General features: G+C 36.8%; 1 protein-coding gene across 4 annotated transcripts in view; it reads left to right on the plus strand.

Moving 5' to 3' along the window:
- The window catches only part of MAP4K4 (mitogen-activated protein kinase kinase kinase kinase 4), a 151562-nt gene that overhangs the window by 117608 nt on the left and 9055 nt on the right, over positions 1 to 24899 (plus strand). Inside the window, exons 17-27 of one of the 4 annotated variants that reach the window (XM_026707379.2) lie at positions 1492 to 1722; positions 2602 to 2708; positions 6459 to 6610; positions 9782 to 9879; positions 11367 to 11375; positions 11873 to 12048; positions 12343 to 12463; positions 13454 to 13645; positions 21743 to 21860; positions 22087 to 22257; positions 22651 to 22794. In XM_026707379.2, coding sequence (XP_026563164.1) covers positions 1492 to 1722; positions 2602 to 2708; positions 6459 to 6610; positions 9782 to 9879; positions 11367 to 11375; positions 11873 to 12048; positions 12343 to 12463; positions 13454 to 13645; positions 21743 to 21860; positions 22087 to 22257; positions 22651 to 22794 — 1519 coding nt within the window. The remainder of the gene's footprint in view (positions 1 to 1491; positions 1723 to 2601; positions 2709 to 6458; positions 6611 to 9781; positions 9880 to 11366; positions 11376 to 11872; positions 12049 to 12342; positions 12464 to 13453; positions 13646 to 21742; positions 21861 to 22086; positions 22258 to 22650; positions 22795 to 24899) is intronic. The other 3 variants (XM_026707383.2, XM_026707384.2, XM_026707385.2) reach the window with 3 other exon arrangements.

Genomic DNA, 24899 nt, shown 5'->3' on the forward strand with positions numbered 1-24899 from the left:
TACCAAAACACAATATTTAATGTACTGGAGGCTACTGTTAAGTACCTGATTTAATCATTAAGTGTATTAATTCATTCCAATTTAATTAAATGGAAATAAAATGAAACAACATTTAATTTTGTTTCTATTCTCCATCTAAAAGCAAACTTGCTCTGGCAAAATGAAAATACCGAATGAGAAAATTCTACAGGAAAATTCAAGCAGGTGGACACAATTTCCAAACTTAAAGCAGTATCCAATGACCAATGTGTGATCAGTTTTCTAATACAGCTTGCTTTCTCAAGATAACTTTGGAGAGACAATGATCTTTTCAAGAGACAGATTCAATTATCTGGTTTACTGTGTATTTAAAAACAATTTCAGTGACTGGATTTTTGTTATAGATCCATTTGATAGATTTGTCTTTGTAAAACAATATATGATTTTTTTGGTGCTTTTATGTTGACAGTTGGTAGTACTAAGTCAAAACAGTGCTAATTAATTGTATTGTAATTGTCAAAAATACCCAGCTATTTCTAAGAAATATTTCTATTTCTAGGAAAATGTTGGAAATCTTTTAGGGAAATTATGTTGAGAAAAATATAAGCTAGTTATGAATAGTTGTGGTTGTCTTAACACTCTTAAGTGTTCAGTTTTTAAAAACTATTTAAAAGGAAGAGTTGTTTTTAAATCATTATACTCTTCTAAAATATATTTTTATGTAATATATTTATTTTATGGACAGCTGTAAATTTACGAGAACGTCCTTTAGTCATCCTTTTCTTTCTAAAATTCTATGAAACTTGCTTAGGTTTCATGTTTGAACAGCTTCTAGTGCTAAAGAAAAAATGTGGGCATAGTATAAATTCTATAGGTGCAGTAATAAATTTCTATTGTCAAGTTTACCTTGGACATGATCATAAAGAACATATGATCATATTTTTGTGGTCTCTAATGTGCATATATGCAAAATAATATATACAATATATGCATATATCACATATTATGTGATCTTTGTATGTGTATATGAGTGTGTGTGTATAGTGTTTACAGTGTATATACATGCACACATGTTCACAAGGGCACATATATAAATCAGTACATATCCCAGTAAATTATTTCAAAGTCATTATATTTACTGGCTTCTTGGTTGCTTGTTTTTACTCCTACTACTCCAAAATCTGATTCTTTTATTGATGTTTTAAATTTGGTATATGGCATATTTGGAACCTTGGCCGCAAATGGGATTTGCTGTCATCTCCTTCTGGTGAACCTATATGTTCAGAATATGCTTTCCGACATGACAATACATTATGTTCACAGCTTTTCATGTTCTCTGAGCACCTTCCTTGCTTTAAGCCCACTGATTTCATCATGTGCTTGCCTTGCTTCATATCTGAGATATGACCATCCTGTGAGCTAAATCCTTCTTGCCTTTTATTCTGTGTTTAATTGGGAAAAGTCAGTTGTACAGAATGCATTGAATGTTCTATGTTTTTTTTTTTTTGTAAGGTACAGTGGTCTCACCTGGCATCTCTCAAGAACAATGTTCCCCCTGTCTCACGGTCCCATTCCTTCAGTGACCCTTCTCCCAAATTTGCACATCACCATCTGCGCTCTCAGGACCCATATCCACCTTCACGCAGTGAAGTGCTAAATCAAAGTTCTGATTCTAAATCTGAGGTACCTGACCCCACCCAAAAGTCTTGGGCTAGATCAGACAGTGACGAGGTGCCTCCAAGGGTAAGAAATAGAAAGACAGAAATTTGACTTTTTTAAACCAAAGAATAACAGAAGGCATGTGCTAGGCTTTTAATTAATGAATGCACACCTGTAGAATAACAGAAACAGGCAATTTGTGCTTTTAATATGTTCATACGCCACCCTGAGTTTTTTTTTTAAGGGTGGTATATAGTAATAGTTGTTCTCCTCCTCTTCCTCGTTCTTCTTTTCTTAAAAGAAGAATTTGCCTTTTAAAGTAGATAAGGAATTACAGAAAATTGAAGATTAGCAAAAAAAATTAGAAGCTGTCTACTATCCATAAATAAAATATTTATCATGCTAAAGGTAATATCCAAGAAAGCACAAACAAAAAAATCATAGCCAAAAGTTATTTTTCATCCTTTAACTAGTCAGTGAATATTTAAGATACTATTGACCACAAAAACGTTTTTTAATGTGATTTACTTTTATTAGATATAATCTTGCTTTCCTCCTAGTCTGCCTTTTACTGATCCATTACTAAGCATTTATTGGTTCCTTAGAGCTTAATTTTCTAAATCCCCATGCCTATTGCTTTGTGAATCCCTTGCTTTAAAGTTCTATGTTCTGTCATGATCGTCTGTGAATGGGTAGCTATTTGTTTCTATGCTAGCTATTTACTAAACATCCTATTTTTTCAGCATCTTAAATGCAGTCTAACTGGGTTTATGGGTTCTATAGTTGGTGAACATTTTAACCAATAGAATTACTTGATTTAGATGCTAGTAATATAGTTTTATATATTTAGTAATATATCTGTGTATATATTTATGTATATCTTTATAGGAGCAAAAAACCACTTAGTTTTGCCCATGCAACACTATATTAATTATTTTTATTCCCACTTGTCCACTCCATAAGGTACCGGTGAGAACCACGTCCAGATCACCTGTGCTATCCCGCCGAGATTCTCCATTACAAAGCACTGGGCAACAAAATAACCAGGCAGGTCAAAGAAACTCCACAAGGTTTGTAATGTTTTCTTCCTTCACCATGAATTGTTTTTTTTTAATCAGGGCAACCTGTTTTACCCAATTATGGGACCGAGCATACTGCTTTCATCTTTCAGCTCCAATCCATAAATTCAACACTTCCTACACCATGATTGAAGGGGGAGGAACACTGGAAACATCATGTTCATTCAGAATATAAGATTTGAACTGTATTGATTTTTTTTAAGCCAAAGCCTGCCATAGCTAAGCAATCTCAAAAGGTGTATTTATACCTTTAGGAAGTAATAACATGTTAATGCCTTCCCAGCACCATTCATATAAATAGGGTTTTCTTCTGAAGAACTGTGCTAGGTTATCGTGCTTTGGCCTCTTTTTTAAATATATCTAGTATGTCAGAGAATGGTAACAACAATAATAATTTAGATATTCATATTAGAGTTAAACTTACTATTTAACTTCATGGAAATATCAGAAATGATTGCAGAACCTGTTACATTGACCAGTTTTAATCCATCTCCTCTTTAATTCTGTTTAATTATGACAATTCAGTGGGACATTTTATAGGTTAAAGTAACCTACATCTGCTCCCTCAGATACCAAAGTTGTAGTAGTTCCTAATCATGTCTCTTATAGCTGTTTTGTGATTTTTATCAGCTTGTGAATTATATGTATGATCAGTCTCTTAGACACATGCATATTGTGTTAGATTAGTCTAAGTTAGTCATAAGAGATTAGTATTAGTTGTATTAGTCTAAGTTAGTCATAAGAGACTTGCAAGGGTAGGTGATAAATGTGTTGAATTTGCAGTCAGACCTTCACTGAAAAAAATCCCTCATTTGATATCATATTGAAATACTGGAACATTTTGATATTTCCTCCTTTTTAGGCAAGAAGGGTATGGTGACCAGGGTCTTCAAACTTGACAAGTTTAAGATTTGTGGACTTCAACTCCCAGAATTCCTCCTACAGTCATGTTAGGGCAGGAATTCTGGGAGTTGAAGTCCACAAGTCTCAAACTTATCAAGTTTGAAGACCCTTGCATTAGACTCTAGCTTGACCTCTAGAGATTTAGAGGTTATTTTAGAATATAGACTGCATTTTCCCAGACCCACAAATGACACAGCAGTTTATTTTTCTTTTGTCATCAGCCCCAGGAAAATTACTAGATCTTTAGGCTTATACCATGTGAGAGGCTAGATCAGGATCAACATATTTATTCCTTTATTTTATATCCTGCCTTTTCCCCAAGGATTCAAGGCGCTATATATACCATCCCATTGTTCAGTTTTCCCCACAACCCTGTGAGGTAGATTAAGCTGTGTTACAATCATTCAGTGAGATTTCAATGATACACCCTTTAAAAGAAGAAAGAGATAAAAAAAACCACAATCTGTTGGAGTGCCCCATAATCCAACATTTGAATGTGATTAGTTGGAAATGGCAGTCTATTTTACCATGGGCTCCAGTTTAGGCTGATGGATTATATAGCCAATTTTTCCTCAGTTATATCACAGTAATGTATCACATTAATGGACTGTCTTTAAAGAACCCTGTAAACCTGTACTGATCCAGAATGTAGAAGCAAGAATGTTAATGGATATATATCCAAACATTGAGATTATATTAATATTCCCTTCTGTATTTATTGCAAATTTGCTTCTTGGCATACATTAGTATAACAAGTAGTCCTCAACTTACAACCACAGTTGACCTAGAGTTTTTGTGGTAAGTCATTGTGATCATAAATTGAGTCACCATATTACTAGACTCAATTTTATGTCTACTTATGGCCATTAAGTGAGTCGTTGTGGTTGTTAAGCAAATCACATGATCATTAGTCCAAATCTAGCTTATCCAATAGGCAATTTTTGCCAGAAAGTGGCAAAAAAAATCGCAAAACATGAACATGTGACTGTGGAATTCTCCAACTGGCCATAAATGTGAACTGATTGCCAAACACCTGAACACAATCACGAGACTTCAGTGTTGGTCCAAGAGTCTTCACTTCAAGGATGGCCATAAGTAGCTTTTTTCAAATTCATTATAATTTTGAAAGGTCTTAAGCAACTGTTATAAATTGAGGACTACTCTATAATGCTAGATAGCTTGGATTCTAGAAACCCAAAGAAGCACCATGCCTTATAATAGCCTGGGGATAGTGTGTGAATGTACTTTTAGTAGTAAAGAAGAATGTGTACAAGAACACCACCCTTGTTTCTTCCCAAGTTCTAAAAGTTCGGAAAGACGCTAGCAGAAAGCTGTTCTTGCAATTGCCTGAATGCAAGTGTTGTTCTAATTCAGAAACAGTCCTGAATAGATTTAAAGAAGATTGTTTCCTATACCTCAACTAAATAATAATAAGATACAGGTGTTCAGTGACATCATTGATAATGTCTTTCAGATCTGTGGAATGTATTATTTGTATTGTCCTGGGTTTTCAATGGTTTAAAATTATTCCTAGTTACATATTTTTTCTTTAATACTTCCTTTATTATTTTTTCAGTTCTAGAAATACAAGATGTTTTGATAAAGCATGGACTGTTCAAAGTATTTTTTTTACAAGGGATTAATCTTGCATTGTTGAAACACACATTTTATGTCTCAAGGGCAATGATCAAAAATAGTAAACAGCGTAATTTTGAAATTTCTAGATGCCTTTTTTAAGCATAAGCACAAAATAGCTGCTAGACGCGCATAAACTATATTTGCATTATTATTTTGTTGGGTTTTTGCCTTTATTATGTCCTGTTTGTGGATTGATGAAGATCAGACTGCTGAAATGTACAGTTTTGTCTTTTTCAGACAGGTTATAGGCAATGCAGATTAGATTATTAGATTTTGGATAATATAATTTGGGTACCCCCACTCCTCTTCTTATTGTAGTTGTTCTCATTGCTATCTATTCCCATGACTTTTTGTTTTAGCATAAGCTGCATCACCTTTCAAAAGAAAAACACATGTACAACTTATTTTATCTTCTTGTTCTGGTGCAAACAGGCCCTCTCATAAAGGCTAAGTAGCTTCAGGAGTTGGAAATGGCATTCCTAGTTGATAAATAACCCTCAGTAGATAGTGACCTGATTGGCTTACTTTGCCCAAGACCGATGAAATCGTCTAAATGCAATTTTGTATTTTCAAATTGTTCGGCTTTAGTTTTCATGTGTTCAGAGTTCTGTGACTCTTTAAGAGGATATAAATTAATAAAATAGACTTAAATGCAATGACCAAAGGTAATCTTATCTACTAGAAAACGTTCCTAACACTGAGATTAGGGAGATTCAATTTGAAATTGTCCATGGAAATTTATGTGTGACCTTAGATTGGCCCTTATCCCTCAGTCTTGCCTGAGTTGTTATTAAAATGGAAAGAGTCCCATCCAAGTGTAGGAATAAGAAGCTTGATCTAGGGATAGTGGATTCACTTCTGCTGAGGCAATCAGTGGGTGAAACTAAAAGAAAGATGCATCCTCTGTGACATTATGTCCTTTTATATTCAGGAGAAGATAGCTGAGGAGAAAAGCTGGTTGAAAATAGATTAATTTCTGAAATTATTCATGCTATTTCCTTATTGAGAAAAGGCTTTGAATCAGCAGGAAGGAGAAGAACAGTCTTTGTCTAAGAACTTGTAAACCAAGCAGGAAAATCTAGCAAGCCTAAGGTTTCCAATCGTTGTCCGAGAAGAGAGGCAGGATATAAATTCCAATTTAAGAAAAAGGAAGCAAGGTCAAATTAATATTTTTTTTAAAAAAGATTATCTCCTTTTTAGCAATATAGAACCTCGGTTGCTCTGGGAAAGAGTGGAAAAACTGGTGCCACGACCAGGAAGTGGAAGTTCTTCTGGATCAAGCAATTCGAGTTCACAGCCTGGTTCCCATCCTGGCTCCCAGAGTGGATCTGGAGAAAGATTCCGGATGAGATGTAAGGGGAAAAAACATTATTCTCACGAAGGTTCAATGGATCCAGAGAGAGATTTTGAATAAGATATACCGTATATACTCGAGTATAAGTCAAGTTTTTCAGCACATTTTTTGTGCTGAAAAAAAACCCCCTCGGCTTATACTTGAGTGAAATTCCCCTCTGAAAAAAAAATGGTGTGGAGCTCCGGAGCTGGGCAGCCGCTTCCCTGCTTCCGTATTTCCTTTGCAACTTGTAAGCATGGGGGTAATTGGAAGCAGAAAAGTTCTTGCATGAGGATATATTGTTTTTTCTTTATTTAACTGTTTTTTTTGGGGGGGGGAGACCCACCGTCATGTGAGAATGCTCAGACATGAAATCTATCCACCCGAAAGTAAGTGTGTGTGTGTGGGAGGGATTTTAACAGAGGGAAGACATAGGGAGAAGGCAAAAGCGATGGAAGATCCTTCAGGGGAAACTGAGGGGGAGACTCACCCATGGTCCAGATGAGCCCCGTTCCCCACCTCTAAGGAAGCAGAGGCAGCCAGCAAGGGCAGGCAAGCCCCACTTCGCGGACTCCGTCCGTCCTCGCCCCCACCCACCCACCCACCCACCCAAAGCCACGAAGTCCCCCAATCGCGCAGCCCAGAATCGCCCAGAATCGTCCTTCTCGAGACAAGAAGCTCCGCCGTGCAATGAAAGCGCCCTGGCTCTAGGCTCGTGGGCTCAGAAAACAATGTGAGCTGAGGTGGCTTCGGCTCTGCTTGGCTTCATTTCCTCAGCCCCAGCTGCTTTCAGTCCGCTCAGGAGGAGGAGGAGGAGGTGGGGGTGGTGGCTGGCGTTGTTTTCTGTGCTCTATGCTCGCGGGCTCAGAAAACAACGCGAGCCGCCACCCCCACCTCCTCCTCCTCCTCCTGAGCGGACTGAAAGCACCTGGGGCTGAGGAAACGAAGCCAAGCGGAGCCAAAGCCACTTCGGCTTGCGTTGTTTTCTGAGCCCGCGAGTCTAGAGCCAGGACGCTTTCATTGCACAATGGAGCTTCTTGTCTCAGGAAATGCCGGGCGTCATTGCTGTCCCCTGAGGGGAGGGCGATTCTGGGCTGCGTGATTGGGGGACTTCGTGGCTTTGAGTCGGTGGGTGGGAGCAAGGACGTTGACTTTAAGCGCTGCTGACAAAGTGTAAAATACCAGTGGGACTTCCGTCTACCACCATCCCTCCCTCTTTTGCCTCCTTCCTTCTGATCAGTCAGGTTTTCCCAGTATTTGCTCACAGCTGCGTTTTCTCTTCTGCCGTGCTAGGCGTTGAACGCGGGGATTTCTGATTCCCCTTACACGCGCGTGGATATGCCGCGGGGCGTTTTCTTCCAAATGCCCCACGGGCAGAGAACACTGACTTTCATGATAGTGAGATCGTTTCCCAAATTAATTGATTCACTAACCCAAAAGAAGATGATGGGATTTTGCATTTGCAAGGTGCAAAGCAGCGGCGGCGGATCGCGCGTGCTGGAAAGGGCTTGACTGTATTCTGGAGAGAGAGAGAGAGAGAGATCATAAGAACGGCTCTTGCTTTTTTCTTGCAAGGGAGAGAGTGACTCCTGCCTCCCACTGTCGTCATCATCTTCTTCTTTTGGGTTAGTGAGTCAATTAAACCTTTCATGATAGTGAGATCGTTTCCCAAATTTCCCTTAAATCAGGGAAGAAATCAGAAACAAACCTTTGGACTGAGAATAAGCCTGTTCCTATTATTCCTATTAAAGAGGAAATTGTGAACATCAAACTTACTCTAAACTGTCCTAGTGAAAGTTTTAATTAGATAATAATTCCCTCCCAGTGGCATTTTTTAATGTCAAGAGTGAATGAAGTTAACTTGCAATTGAGTATTTATGCCATGTTAATTCATGCCATCTTGACACTAATGAAAGCAACATGCCTTTTTAGTTATGTTTCATAGAAGTATCTATTTTTCATAGAGGTATCTATTTTTATTTTTGCAATTTACCAGTAGCTGCTGCATTTCCCACCCTAGGCTTATACTCGAGTCAATAAGTTTTCCCAGTTTTTTGTGGTAAAATTAGGTGCCTCGGCTTATATTCGGGTCGGCTTATACTCGAGTATATACAGTAAGCAAAAACGGTTTCAAGTGAAGAATAGCCATATGCTACATGTAATCTTTCAAAACAATATCTATCTATCTATCTATCTATCTATCTATCTATCTATCTATCTATCTATCTATCTATCTATCATCATCTATCACCATCTCTCTCTCTCTCTCTCTCTCTCTCTCTCTCTCTCTCTTTCTTATCTATCTTTCCTCAAAATGAAGTTTTTACAACCTATGGTAGGCTGAACAGTTGCAGTAAGAGCAAGGATAGCACACTTTTCCTATATGATGTTGAGATTAAACTGGGACATACATTCAACATACATGCTTACATGCATTTTTCACACACATACACAGTCACTTTTCTGTTTCCTAGTCATCTGAAGTTATAAGAGCTATGTATGTAGGATAACAAGCAGAATTTTAATCTGAGAAGAATACCTTGGAATATGTTGATAAAGAAATGTGAAGGTAGTCTTCAGTTAACCATTCTTTCAACAACCATTGGATGTTATGATGTCACTGAATGAGCAAACTTGGGATTCATTCTTTAAGTTACAACTATCACAATATCCCTCTGATCATGTGATTGTGCTTGACAACTTATAATTATGACAGTCACAATGTCCTGTGGTCATATGTTTGCCATTTGGAACCTTTATTGCCAACTTCCAACAAGCAAAGGAGACTGGTAGGAAGTGTAAATGATGATCAGCTAATGACCATGTGGGATTCTCCTAAGAACGACAAGTAGACCTACCAGAACTGCCATTGTAAGTTGACATACCATCATAACATCACACCATATTCCTTGGTAATGAAGTTCTTGGTCTGAATTATTGTTAACCAAGTACTACCTGCATTTTTCTCATATGATCTATTATCAATATGGAATCTATTAATCAACATTTTTATAACCGTTTTCTGTTTTAATGTTTCAGAAACATTTTCTTATTTATTTTGGATCTTCCTAACAGTGGCTTTGTTTTCTTTTTTGCAATGCTAGCAAAACTGTCTGATTGTTTGCTGCTGGATGTTCCCATATATTCTCTAAATTAAATTTTTTTAAAAATGTGTTACTTGATTACTTAGCATCATCAAAATCTGAAGGTTCCCCTTCACAACGTAATGAAACTGCAGCCAAAAAGAGTGAAGAGAAGAAAGAAGTCTTGAGACCCTGCAAACCTGCGGTAAGGCTCTTTCTGTTGCTTGTTAACTTTATATACAATATATGGTCTATATCTCTACATAGAAAACATTGATAGTTGTTTGAATTGGATGACAAGGAAATGAATGACTCAGGTGTGATGTTTAATTTTTTTTATTAGCATCGGTCATCTGCAATTAACAAAAGCAGTTATTTTTATACCTAGCTTTCTTATTTCATATTTACAATAACTCTTCGAAGCAATTAATCCAAGCAAGCTGAATTTAAAACAGCAAATAATATCTAAGTGATTTTAGAATTCTTGAAAACGTTGTGACAGCCACTCCAAATGGGAAAGCTTTAGGCTCAGTTATAGAATCTTTTAATGACTGAGGCTTTCACTAACATGGATCCAAGAAATAGCCTCCATAGACAGTGATAGTGCAAAATGGATATGGCACAGAGATGGATAGAGTTTGAGTGTTGTTCCCACTCACCTTCTTGAAGGGATTTTTGTTTTGTTTTGGTTTGCTTTCACAACTGTGCTAAACTTAGTTAAGGAATTATGCTATTATTTTTATAGGACATTTAAGACCTAGATGTCCAGTCATTCTTAACTCATTAGAGAAAACAATGGGTCTTACCTATCCACAATGCTACTCAGGAAAACCGTTTTCAATCTGTAAGCATTTTTTCCTGAAAGCCTTACTAAGTTGCCTTCACCTCTCTTGCCCAGTCAACACTAGCACCCTTCCATTCAACAGAGATGACGTACTGAAAGGCCAATCTTTACAGATAGTAAAAAGACAGACATTTCTTCTTTCTTCTAGCTGAACTTGGTCCAGCGGTAAAAGGATGTTGCTTTTCATTTCTATAATTAAATCTGTACTCATAGTTTCCCACAATTATAGTTTTCCCATACATTAAAATTAGCTTGTTTATTTATGCATTAATAGAAAGCTTTTCTGAAGATCAGCAGGGAATCTAATTTGAACCTAATCTGATTCAAATATTCAAAAATTAATTTGTTTTCTTAAATCTCACATCTGCCTTTTTCTTCCCAATGATATCATTTTGACTTTTTGTGGAAGGAATCCCTTTGTCTGATTCAGCACAGATGTTTTTGGTTTTTAATATTACTATTTCTTACAAAATATAAAGGAAAATGGGGAAAAACAAGCTTCTACTTTCCATTATCCTGATTTTTATTTATAATCCCATGTCACACTCTTATTTCATGCTCTACTTTCTTATTCCTTTATTTAAAATTTTAAGTAAGCCACTGCTGTAATTTTAGTATTTTTAAGAGTCAAGATAATTGGATTAGTTCCTGAATTAATGGTGTATTTTAGTTATGTATTTCATTCCTTCATTTAAATGTTTAAGTAATTCAATGTTGTAATTTTAGTATTGTGAACCTCCAAGATAAGTGCTTGTAGTAATTTTGTATTTTACCTTTCTTTCTCAAACCATGCACCATATCTTGGTCCAATGTTGATTTGCTTATTTTGACATGTGACTGATCTTCAGGGAGAAGTGGTAAGTAGAGTTAATTTATAGAATAACTAACCTTAACATGCCTTAATTTAAATTTATAAAACTTCCCATCCTCTTCTTCCACATGTGGCCATTTGAAACTGCCAAAAGAAATCTATGGAAACTCAGGGACTATTGTTACCAAAACAGGGCAGAATATAGCCGATACTAGGAGGAAAGGGATTATGTGATGAAGCTAAATTAACAAAATTTATAGAAAAAGAAATCCATTCAATGACACCCATGTACTGTCTCAGGAGATGTTAAATTTCAAATCCTGCTGTGAAGTTTATATGATGTGAGTTTTGCTTTGTTTAATTCTATTAGAATTAAAGCAGTAAAACATATACCAGTTTATGAGTATTTCCTAAAATAATTTATCAAATGTAGAATAAATGTATCAGTTAATTAATGGGATTCAGTTCTTAGGAAAAAAAACTGTTGAAACAGGCAATGCTCATCACTGATTTTGCAACATTATTATGATATGCTTTTTCTAGGATTTAACTGCTTTAGCAAAGGAATTGCGAGCAGTGGAGGATGTACGACCACCTCACAAAGTAACAGATTATTCATCATCAAGTGAAGAATCAGGGACCACAGATGAGGAGGATGATGACATGGAGCAAGAAGGCGTTGATGAATCTACTTCTGGGCCTGAAGACGTCAGAGCAATGTTAGTTGCATTTTTCCTATTTCCTTTATTAAATATAATCTTTGCAATTTATAGGATTGCTATTTTTAGCATATACTTCTAAAAAATAAACTTTTAAAAAATGTCAAACAAACTGAGAAAAATAAAATGATGCTAACAATAACAATTTATTTAACTGCATAATCTTTTAAAGGACAGCCCTTTCACAGATACGTAATAAGTAATTCTTTAGAAAGTTCACAGTTGCAGTTATTTTAATATTATAGTGAATCTTGAATATTGAAGCACCAATGATGAAATGTCGTTGCCAAACAGATCCACTTTGAACCTCAGCAATGGAGAAACAGAATCGGTGAAAACAATGATTGTGCATGATGATGTAGAAAGTGAACCTGCTATGACACCTTCCAAAGAGGGCACTTTAATTGTCCGACAGGTAATACATCTTTCAGTATGCAATTTGTTCCTTTTCATCAATTCATTCATTCTCTCATTTATCTTTTCCCACTTTAAAATTGGTTAGAGACCCAGATGGTATCCATAGAATAAATAGAGCATGTAAAGAGAATACTAGTTTTCACCCATTGTTTCCACTGTGTGTTGCATGCATACATTGGAGTGGCTGTTGTCTGATTCTACAGTGTTTATTTTAATCTTTTCTAATGTGGAATAAAAAAAACTGTAGATGTCATAGCAGGAACCTGGTATAAAGCCAGTTGCATTTGTACAACTTTTAATGACATCTTAAGAGAAGGTAAAAAAAAATCAAGCGGTGAGAGACTCCCAAGACAGTAAAATAAGGATCATCTAGTTCATTTTAAATCACTTAGTTACACCACACTATCCCACTAAAGAGTTCAGTCAGCTTACACAAGACATTTCCTATCTTGGCAGGTTTCAAGACCAAGGCAGCTTATCTTTAGGAGTAGAAATGTTGAGCCATAGTGTTGATGTCATGAGAGATTATGTAAGAAACGGTTGAGCAAATGCCTCTGTTGCTTTGAACTTCCTGGTATATTAGGTTAGGTACATCAAAGGGCATGAACTTTACTAGTCACATTTCTTATTTTTCAAGTTAATATCATTTTTGTAATTGACCCCGCATATTTATAAGGCATGATTATGGTTTAAACAGCTAAATTAGGATATTCACCAGAATGATAATTGAATGGAAGCATGGTAGCAAGAAAAGTCACAAGGAAGAATGCACACAGGTACCATCATAGATGTGATTTATAGAAACTTAAACTTGCCAGTAAAGAAATTGGCTTTGCAAGGGGAAAAAATGAATATGGTAAGCCCCACTCCACAGTGAAGGCTTGTTTGATTAATGCATTGGTTGAAACATTTAAATAGATCATTTTGCTAGGGGCATAGACTTGTACACAGCACTTGAGCAAGACAAGTGTGCCTGTTTTTTCTACAGAGTACAGTTGACACAAAGCGAGCCAGCCATCATGAGAGCAATGGCTTTGCCGGTCGTATTCACCTCTTGCCAGATCTCTTACAGCAAAGCCATTCCTCCTCCACTTCCTCCACCTCCTCCTCCCCATCCTCCAGCCAGCCGACACCCACCATGTCCCCACAGACACCCCAGGACAAGCTAACTACTAATGAGGTATGTCTTGCACCACAGCTGGCTGCTTTCACAGGGTTATAAATGTATTTCCTAATAGCCAGTATCCAGAGGATTTCCAACTAGTGTCCCTTCTGCTACTCTTCTTCCTGTCACTGTCCCTTCACTCCCCCAAAGTAACACATTTCAGCTCTTACGTACCAACCCTCTGAACTCCAGAATTTTTACCCCAAATTTGCCAGTTGACTACTATTTTGTTTTGCTTTTTACACGTGATTAATTGCATGGCTTTTGTATCACCTAAACCAAGTATTTTTATCAGTATTTATTTCAAAGCTATTTTGGGAAGAGTGTCTAAAAGTAATCCTAGTGTGATTGGCTTTTTCGAGTAACAACGCTGCCTTATTTAGCACAGTGTTGGAGAAATATACACATAAAGAATCCTTGCTTTGGAAAAGGATGCAAAGGAAGTTTTCTCCATCTAACCATCAGTGGAACCTTTAGGGAAACTATTCATATAATAAACCAGTTTCTTTTTATGAATTATTAAATTTGTTTTATTTAGAACGTTAGTTAAAATGAGCTGTCTTTTGTTTTTAATATATGGTTCTGCTTTGACAGGAGCCTATAAAATAGGAGACTGTTTTCCCAGAATACAAATACCTTTTCAGTTTGTAGGCTATTAAGAGATTTAATAAAGAAAATATGTTAACTTATTTATGTATTTAGAATTCTTCTAAATACATAAGATGTGCAAGTTTTAGCATAGGAGCAGTTTCATTTCGTTCTGTAGGCTAAAATCTTACTCACACTGAGTCTGTTTTGAAATTGCTTACTGCATGGAAGTTAAATACCCCTGTTCTCAACCACTTAAAACAGTGGCCCCAACCTTTGCATCCTGGCAGATTGGTGAGGGGGGAGGGGAACCAGGCCACGTGAGCGGCAGACAGGTGTGCATGTGTGCATTTGCAGATCAACTTGTGCAAATGTTGGACCAAAGCGTGCAGATCAACCTGCACAAGTTGAGCTGCGTACCTGTATGCATGTATGCTGCCTCACCACTCGCGCACACATGCTCACACAGCCTGGTTCCAGATAGACCATGGCCTGATAGTGGGTCATAGCCCGAGGGTTGGAGACCTGTGACTTAAAGCTCTTTTTCAAATTTTCACTTTCAGAATCAAAGCATAATAGGCTAATCCTTGTAAAATCACCAAAAGATTTAAGACAGTTTAAATGGTATACAAGTAGTCGTAGAATGGCTAAAACTGTAATGGCAGTTCATGTTTAAGTAATGAGAAAAGGTAGTCTGCAATTAATTGGGTAATTTTCTGGTAAAAGTGTCTGCTATTTAAATTCTAAGGCAAATCTTTAATTGCAGTTTGAGGGGATGGTTCTGAACTAAGTTTTGAGATGAGATTAGTATTAGTTGTATAAGACTAAGTTAGTCATAAGAGACTTGCAAGGGTAGGTGATAAATGTGTTGAATTTGCAGTCAGACCTTCACTGAAAAAAATCCCTCATTTGATATCATATTGAAATACTGGAACATTTTGATATTTCCTCCTTTTTAGGCTAGAAGGGCAGGGTGACCAGGGGTCTTCAAATTTGACAAGTTTAAGATTTGTGGACTTCAACTCCCAGAATTCCTCCTACAGTCATGTTAGGGCAGGAATTCTGGGAGTTGAAGTCCACAAGTCTCAAACTTGTCAAGTTTGAAGACCCTTGCATTAGACTCTAGCTTGACCTCTAGAGATATAGAGGTTATTTTAGAATATAGACTGCATTTTCCCAGACTCACAAACGACACAGCAGTTTATTTTTCTTTTGTCATCAGCCTCAAGAAAATTACTAGATCTTTAGGCTTATATCATGTGAGAGGCTAGATCAGGATCAACGTATTTATTCCTTTATTTTATATCCTGCCTTTTCCCCAAGGATTCAAGGCGCTATATATAACATCCCATTGTTCAGTTTTCCCCACAACCCTGTGAGGTAGATTAAGCTGTGTTACAATCATTCAGTGAGATTTCAATGATACACCCTTTAAAAGAAGAAAGAGATAAAAAAAACCACAATCTGTTGGAGTGCCCCATAATCCAACATTTGAATGTGATTAGTTGGAAATGGTAGTCTATGTTACCATGGGCTCCAGTTTCGGCTGATGGATTATATAGCCAATTTTTCCTCAGTTATATCACAGTAATGTATCACAGTAATGGACTGTCTTTAAAGAACCCTGTAAACCTGTACTGATCCAGAATGTAGAAGCAAGAATGTTAATGGATATATGTCCAAACATTGAGATTATATTAATATTCCCTTCTGTATTTATTGCAAATTTGCTTCTTGGCATACATTAGTATAACAAGTAGTCCTCAACTTACAACCACAGTTGACCTAGAATTTTTGTGGTAAGTCATTGTAATCAAAAATTGAGTCACCATATTACTAGACTCAATTTTATGTCTACTTATGGCCATTAAGTGAGTCATTGTGGTTGTTAAGCAAATCACATGATCATTAGTCCAAATCTAGCTTATCCAATAGGCAATTTTTGCCAGAAAGTGGCAAAAAAAATTGCAAAACGTGAACATGTGACTGTGGAATTCTCCAACTGGCCATAAATGTGAACTGATTGCCAAACACCTGAACACAATCACGAGACTTCAGTGTTGGTCCAAGAGTCTTCACTTCAAGGATGGCCATAAGTAGCTTTTTTCAAATTCATTATAATTTTGAAAGGTCTTAAGCAACTGTTATAAATTGAGGACTACTCTATAATGCTAGATAGCTTGGATTCTAGAAACCCAAGAAGCACCATACCTTATAATAGCCTGGGGATAATGTGTGAATATACTTTTAGTAGTAAAGAAGAATGTGTACAAGAACACCATCGTTGTTTCTCCCCAAATTTCTAAAAGTCCGGAAAGAGGCTAGCAGAAAGCTGTTCTTGCAATGCTTCCAGTATTGTAAGACAGTGAAGCTAATAAACCACAGTAGGTATACCTTGTAAACAGCAATTAGATTATATGCCTCATTACTTCCTAAAAGTGATTAACAGGAATTCCATGTCAGTGCTCTTTACTTATTTCACATTAGAAAAAGGGAAATCCTTATATATTGCTTTTTAAGATCGTATAGGCATTATCAAACACATGTCATGAACCACAGTGATGTTGCTTGTCCCCAGTAATCAGATAAAACACCTGAAAATAAATCTATTTATCTATTTAATATAAAAATTATATTATATGGTATTATATGGTAAATGACCAAAAGTTCCTAAACATTTCAGAAATAGATGTAGATTGCATTCAGATAACAAAACAAATTCTATGTACCATGTGCTGCTTTGATTACATGTGCTTTTTCCTCTTAAGATCAGATGCATTTAACAAGTCATGGATAGCTTCGTCAAGTTCGTAGGTCATATAAGCTAGAAAAATGAAACAAACCAAAAAAATAAAAATGATATACTGCAGGGGTCCCCAACCACCAGGCCGTGGACCGGTACCGGTCCGTGGAACATTTCCTACTGGGCCGCCGGTTTGCTGGGCGCCGCCATCTTGTTTGACGAGAAAGTGCTTCCGGGTGAGCTTTTCCGGTTGGAAAGCGGCGTTTGGGTCCTGAAAGAATCCTCGCACCTTAGTTTCATTGAAGGTGGGGGGCTTCAAACGAAACTAAGGTGTGAAGATTCTTTCAGCACCCAAGGCAAGGCGAGCCGAGCGACTGTCCCGAAGCCGTCCCGAAGCGAAGCCCATCGACAAAGGTACAAAGGAGGAGTTGAAGGTGGCAGGGAGAAGCGGGGGACGGCTGGCTGGCTGGTTACTCGGCTCGCCTTGCCTTGTCATGCATGCTGATGCTGGTACCAGGCCGCAGATCATTTTGTGATGCCAGTACCGGGCCGTGGCACAAAAAAAGTTGGGGGCCACTGGTATACTGGGTTCTAGACCCTCAACTTAGGCCACTTTCACATTTTCCTAACTTCTCTGGGAGTGTAGTTCCTAGCATATTACTTCCTAGTTACAACTACTGTTAAGAGGGTTCATTATTTGATAAGTTGTATGGTTTACACATTTAATCTTCTTACAAAATGGAACACATGATACCCAAGTATGCACTCAGCTCAATGGAAAGACTAACTTATTTTCTGAAATGAATTGAAATTTTGTCAAGTTGCTAAACTATCAATGTAATTATAGTTTATATCAACACTTAGGTAATATCAGTATGTTAGATAATATCAGTTATGTCATGAGAAATTCTGTATCATGTAATGGCCAGTTCTATTTAAATGATCTGTCAGCAAAGTAAATAAAAATGCAGTTTGTGTAGTTCTTTTAGGTGCAACTCAGTCTGGAAGACGGGAGCCCCCAGCAGGTGCTATGGTGGACAAGGGGTGAGGCGCAGCCCCACAGCTAGCCAGGACTTGGGGGCCCCACACTCACCCCAATCCAAAGGGAAGCCAGGAAAACCCTCAGCTGACAGTCCATGCAGGAAGAGATGGAGATGATCTGCAGGGATCCCCCCTAATCTGGACGGATCCTCTCCCCAGGCCCCCTCCCCTTGATGTGGGGGTTTTCCATAGGGATCTCTCGGTTTTACAGAAAACAACAGTGTTTTCCGTCCTTGAGACCCGTGTTTCTCTCAAAGAGCCCCTTCCAGTCTCCTCCCTCAGCCCCCAATGGGAAGGCATCTCCCCCTTTCTTTCTGTGGCTTGGGATCCCATGTTTCCTTGCAAAACAGCCCCTGATGAAGATCCCGGAACAAAGTTTAGCTGTTTCTCCTCCATTTTCCACTCCTTTCCTCAGACAATTTCAACATCTGCCCATCATTTCAAAGTGCAACAATCGATACTTTCATCAGAAAAAAATATACAAAGAACATTTTGGGGGAAAATTGCCAATATAAAAATGCAGACATAGAAGTGGAGTCGCGATGAACTTTTTTTCCCTCAGAAATTGGCATATCTTGGCTCTGGAATAGGAAGCGCTGCTATAACAAGGGTCCTTTTTCTAATGGTTTTTCTTCGTTATTTCTTTATTATTTTATCATGGTGTAAAATAGAAAAAAAAATAAAGCAAGTGAGGAAATGGAAAAGGAAGGAAAGGGAAGGAGAAGTGTGGAAGAAAGGAGGCGCCGGCCCCGCAGGCACATTGGGAAAGTAGAGCAAAGCCAGTCTGGCTTTGCTCTACTTTTCAAACGTGCTGCCACTGCTGTGTTCTAGATGCCAGTCCTGCAGGTCCACCCCATTGAGCCCGCTGCACTGGAAGGACCTGCCCAGGCAAGTCCGAGCGGAGCAGTGCACCAAGTCAATGGGATGAGCCTGAGAGAGGGAAAGAGAGAGAGAGAAAAGAAAGAGAGAGAGAAGGAAGAAAAGAAAGAGAAAAGAGAAAGAAAGAAAGAAAAAGGGACAGATAAAGAAAGGGGGGAGGGAGGGAAGGAGGGAGAGAGAGGCCTAGTTTAGACTTGAGGCCCTTTTCCACATTGAAACTTCTTTGCCAGCATCTTTGCCAGTACATTGAAACATCTCTGACTTCTATTAAAGGTTTTGTGGACGAAACATGGTCAAGACTATGAGGAAGCTCTCACATTTTGTTGAGGCTTTAAACAGGTTCCATTGGACCAGACCTCCACTCTAAAAAAATAGTTTTCCCCAAAGTATTACAGTGCCAATTCAGAAGAAGGCAAAACCAAAATGTACTGGTAAATTCAAGGAAAACACACACACACACATACACACACACTTCTAACCCTGCTGGAACAGGTGATTGTACTAGAATAGATATCTCATTATCTTTCTTCTCCCTCCTTCTGTCCTTTATTTGTTTTTCTTTCTGTCTCTTCCTTCCATCCTCCTCTTTCTTTCTTTCTTTCTTTCTTTCTTTCTTTCTTTCTTTCTTTCTTTCTTTCTTTCTTTCTTTCTTTTCTCTTTTCTCTTTCTTTTCTTTTTTCTCTCTTTCTCTCTCTCTCTTTCTTTTCTCTCTCTCTTTCCCTCTCTCAGGCTCACTCCATTGACTTGGTGCACCACTCCACTCAGACTTGCTTGGGCAGGTCCCTCTGGGGGAACAAACTCAATGGGGTGGACCTGCGGGGCCGGCACTAGAACACGGCAGTGACAGCACATTTGAAAGTAGAGCAAAGCCAGAGGTTGGTAATTTTTGCTGCAAAGAATCACAAAAGCTTCTGGGGCTGTGCACAAGAAGGGACACATATGCCAATGCAATTCAGCAACATAAAATAAAGAAATACAAATAAAACAAATCAACAAGAATTGGCAAAATCTCTGATTAGATTCTATTCACTGCTAGAATCTAATCAGAGATGCTTTGCCGATCCTAGTCCAATGACCTGTTCCAGCAGGGTTAGAAGGGAATGAGTGTGTGTGGTGTGTGTGTGTGTGTGTGTGTGTGCATGACTGTCAAAACTCCAAAAATAGGTCAAGTAGCTCTGGGGAGGCCAGTCATAAATTAGAACACTTGCTAAACAACCGGCCATTAAGTGAGGACCACTTGTATTTGGTTTGCCAGTCACCTGGCCATGCCCACCTGTCACATGATCACCAACCCACACCTACCAGGTCATGTGACCAGCAAGCTACGCCTAGCAAGTCACGTCAGCCAGTCACGTGATCAGCAAGCCACGCCCACCCAGTCACATGATCAGCAAGCCACACCCTCAAATTAGGCCATGCCCACAGAAATTTGAATCCCACCCCCGGGGGGCACCGAGGATGAATTTGTAGCATCAAGGGGGTGGTGGACTAAAAAAGTTTGGGAACCACTGTTTTAGATAATATGACAAATGGAGTCCCTTACTGACAATAAAACTTTCATTGCAGTTATTAATGTTAACAATGATAAAGATCTTCCTAATTTTTAGGGAGATTTTATTTTTTTTAAAAAATAATATTTTTGCACACCATTTGATACAAATTGATTGTATAAAATGGTTTTATTCTACTAATGAAAGCTTCATTTATTGGCATGAACTTGCTTATCTGATATTCATTCTATGGTGAAAGAGAGCCTTCCATATGAAGAAATCTTATGTCAGTAATTGCACAGTATGATCAACAGGTAGAATAGTATTCTAGCCTCATTATTCTCCTAACGTTACCTTGTATGTGCTTTGTTTCTGGAGGAGATATGTTTCATAGAAGCAAAATAATATACAAATGAGAAAAAACATTTTTTGTTAGAAGCCATAGTAAAAGATGTCCAATGATAGAAATTTACTTGGAAATAAGACTGAACAGTATGAGTGGAAAAGGCATGAAACAATTTAAATGTAAATTACTACTTTTTTTCTAGATCAACTTTATATGGCATACTTAATTTTTCACTCCTGTCATTCTCTTTTAAGATGCAGCATAGTCTGTACAACATTAACCCACATATATGACAAATAAAAGCCATTCTAACAGTTTCATTATTTCATTTTCCTTCTTGTTTGTGTTTTCCATGTTTAGTGTTATAACAAGATGCACTTTCATGTCACCATTTACACCCTTCCCTTCCTAATAATTCCACTTGTTTAATACTGTCTTAATATTTTTCTGTGAAACTGATGGTGGAAGAACATGCTGCAGCTTTCTGGCAAGAATCCAATTTTCAAAAAATAAAAAAATAAAAAATATCCTAAAAACTATTACAAGTTAAAATTATAAAGCTGATAGCTTGATTTTTAATTGCTCATAGTTCGTTACATATGGAGAAGATACTTCCTAATTGGTTATTGACAGTATAAAAGATGCAGGGCAGAAATACAATGTAGGAAGTAATACAATGAAATAAAAAAAGAACAATTTGGATGATAAAGTCCAAAATTTAAAAAACAGGGTCTCCTTATTTCAACAGGAGGAGATTCTTCTAAGTTTTTAGTGTAAAGCTTAATACATTCAGACTACATTTTGTAAAAGCTGAAGCAAAGGCTGTTTAATGGATGAAATTTATCATAGCGGTACTTTAAATTTTACTTATTTTTAAGAAACACTCATGTTGCCTCTCCTAGGTAGCACTTGGGGATAAGAATTTTTTTGAAAATACAGATGTATGAAATGAACAGCTAGATGAAATGTCTGTTTCAAGAATGAAATTGTTTTATTAAGATGATTATTTGGAATTTACATTGCAGACTCAGTCCGCTAGTAACACACTGCAGAAACACAAATCTTCATCCTCCTTCACACCTTTTATAGATCCCAGATTACTACAGATATCTCCATCAAGTGGAACAACTGTGACTTCTGTTGGTAAGTTATACGAGTAGCAACAAATCAATAGTATAAAAATATTTTAAAAGTTCCTTTATAATTTATAATGTCCCTTTATTTTAATGTTTTCATTTATATTTCTGTAAAGGCAAAGATCAAACATAATTATTTTGAGATCAATGATATATTTAACAATATGTTCATGTCTGCATAGAAGATTACTAAATATTTTTTACATTTTTCTCTCTTCTATCCCTCTCTGCAGTAGGATTTACTAGTGAAGCAATGAGATCAGAAGCAATAAGGCAGGATCCAACCAGAAAAGGATCGGTTGTTAATGTCAATCCTACAAATACACGGCCACAGAGTGACACCCCAGAGATCCGCAAATACAAGAAGAGATTCAATTCTGAAATCTTATGTGCCGCCTTATGGGGTATAGAATCTAATGCTAGCTGCTACTTCATTCCTATATTTGCAACTGACTTATTAATTAAATATGGACCTAGTCCTACTTATGAACATGAAACTTAACATGTTTCTTAATGATAAGTCTGGTTTGTCATGTTTAGATATTGTATTAATAACTTTTAATGACAGCCTTTGATTCTAATGGTTACCAATAAAGTTGTTGATAAATATTTCCTACCGAGAACTGAAAATTGAAGCTGAGTATGAACATTCCTGATCCAGGGCTATAAAGTATTTCAAAGCCATTTCTGGAGCTTTATAGGTTTTATACCATGGTAATATTTGTTGGATATTTAAATAGCTAAATATTCCACAATAGTAAATCCAAAAATGTTTGTCTTAATCTTGTTTATTCTAGGAGTTAATTTATTAGTGGGGACAGAAAGTGGCCTGATGTTATTAGATCGGAGTGGCCAAGGGAAAGTTTATCCACTAATAAACAGAAGGAGATTTCAGCAAATGGATGTACTTGAAGGTTTGAATGTCTTGGTGACAATATCAGGTAGACAGAAGTTCTTTTTTGATAACTTTAATAGTATTACTAATGCGCCGTACCTGCATTTTACACTTACAAGTGTTTGTTTCCTGCATGAAGAACAAATAATACCTATTAGAAGCCAATTTTTTTTACTATATGATAATAGTTTTCATTTTATTTCCAAGAGATATTTGATAAATACACTATCTTATTAAAAATTTGATGAATATACAGGGGGAATAATAATACCTGTTTTTATGATCAATGTTATAAAATGAGTGTAAGCTGATTGAATTACTCCATTGTCTCAACATTTTCTACTATTCTTCATTATCCTTCCTTACATTATGTCTTGACTAAAACTATGCTGCTTTACAGCTTTAAAAAATTGCTACTGAATTACAAAGTCAAACTCTGCCGAGAGCAAGCATATATAAATTGTAAAGTTATCTGGCTTATATCTGTTTTGAGATAGTCCAAACCTATGCCAAAACTCAGAGAAACATGGTAAAGGCAATTCTTGTTTATACTATCTGAATCTTTGATAACTTATTTGATTCAAATTGAAATGATGTAATAAAATAAACATCCAACCAGGATTGGACTGAATGATGAAAATTTGTAGTATAAACTTGCATGTTACCTTTCATTCATACTATTCCTGTGACTTTGGCCAGTTGTACGTTCTTTGACCAACTTAGTCTGCAGGGTTGTTATTGTGGGAGAAAAATGGAGAAGGAAGTGCTGCGAGCTACTTTGAACTCCTGAAGAATAACCAGGATATGAGTCTAATAAAATAGCTGCTCCTTCTGCATAAAAGTATTCTGTACTCTGATTTCTTCATGTTAAAATTAGTATGTTTTGTTAAATTTTATTAAGACGTAACTTCATTGTTAAAGATGAAGTGTTGATTTAATTTAGTAAAACTTCAATATGAGTTTCATTTATCAATTTTTAAGAATGGATCTATGAAATTGAGCTAAAATGATAACTGGATTTGAACAATTCTCTTATGAGGGGAAGGTAACATTTGAACTGTTTAATTGAGAAAAAAAATGAAAGAAATTTAGAGGTATCCATCCATTATACATGGGTAATATACTATGTGGTTAGAGTAGTTATTCTTTTAATAGAAAAATCAGTACACCTAGGCAAACTAAATGGCAGGAATTTTAAGATTAAAAAAAGAGCAGCATTCCTCAAATTGCATGAACTTACCAACTTAGCTGACTTTGAAAAGTATCAGACAAATTCACTGAGGATGAGATTATTACCTGCTAAGAATTTAACTCTGTTGGATTAAGTGAAGGGTGGATCAAATCACAGCCATAGAGGTCAACTAGATGCTCTTTCAAAATTTGCATTTAAGACATGGTGCTTTGATTCAAGCCTTATCTTTGCATAAATTGGCACAACATAATTCATAATTCATCCAGATACTGAAAGGAGCAGCTCTGATGATTGCTACAATCCGCACATTTTCTAGCTAAAATCAGGTAACTAGAGCTGTACATATAATTCAAGTGTAGTTCAACCACTTGGGATCGTACAAGCATTAATGTATTTGGCAAGTTTATTTTCACTCTCTTTAATTATTTCTAGCCATGCCTGGTTGACATTTTCATTGATGTTGATTCTTTTCCTGGTTTCTACTAGCTGAACAAGCTTGGATTTTATTTTTTAGTTTTATTTGGTGGTGGTGGTGTTTTTTGTGCACGTTCGTGCACATTGAATTGCATTTTGTAATAATTTCGTAATAATGTTTGTCGTAATAAAGTCAGTTGTTTCAGTTTGGACAAATTATTTTGTAGTTACTTGCTATTTTTTATTTTATTTTAATGTAGTGCATAATTTAGTATCAGATACAATTTAGGCACTTTCATATTTGTCACAAGTTTTAAATGTTTGCTTCAGTTCTTCATATTCCCTCCTAAATACATCACATGCCTACAATTCAGACAGAAATCTTTCCTGCCACTTCAGCGATGACGGTGGCGGCTATATAAGTTTTAGTGTGAGAACCACAGAACAGCTGTTATATAAAAAAGGCTTCTAGAAGTTACTATTCCATTTACATTTTGACTAAGTTCCTTCTGATCATGTGATTGATGGATAAAAAGTACAGTGCT

This window comes from Pseudonaja textilis, chromosome 8 (assembly GCF_049901715.1).
Source record: "Pseudonaja textilis isolate UNSWEBS1 chromosome 8, rPseTex1.2, whole genome shotgun sequence".
NCBI classification, from domain to species: Eukaryota; Metazoa; Chordata; class Lepidosauria; order Squamata; family Elapidae; genus Pseudonaja; species Pseudonaja textilis.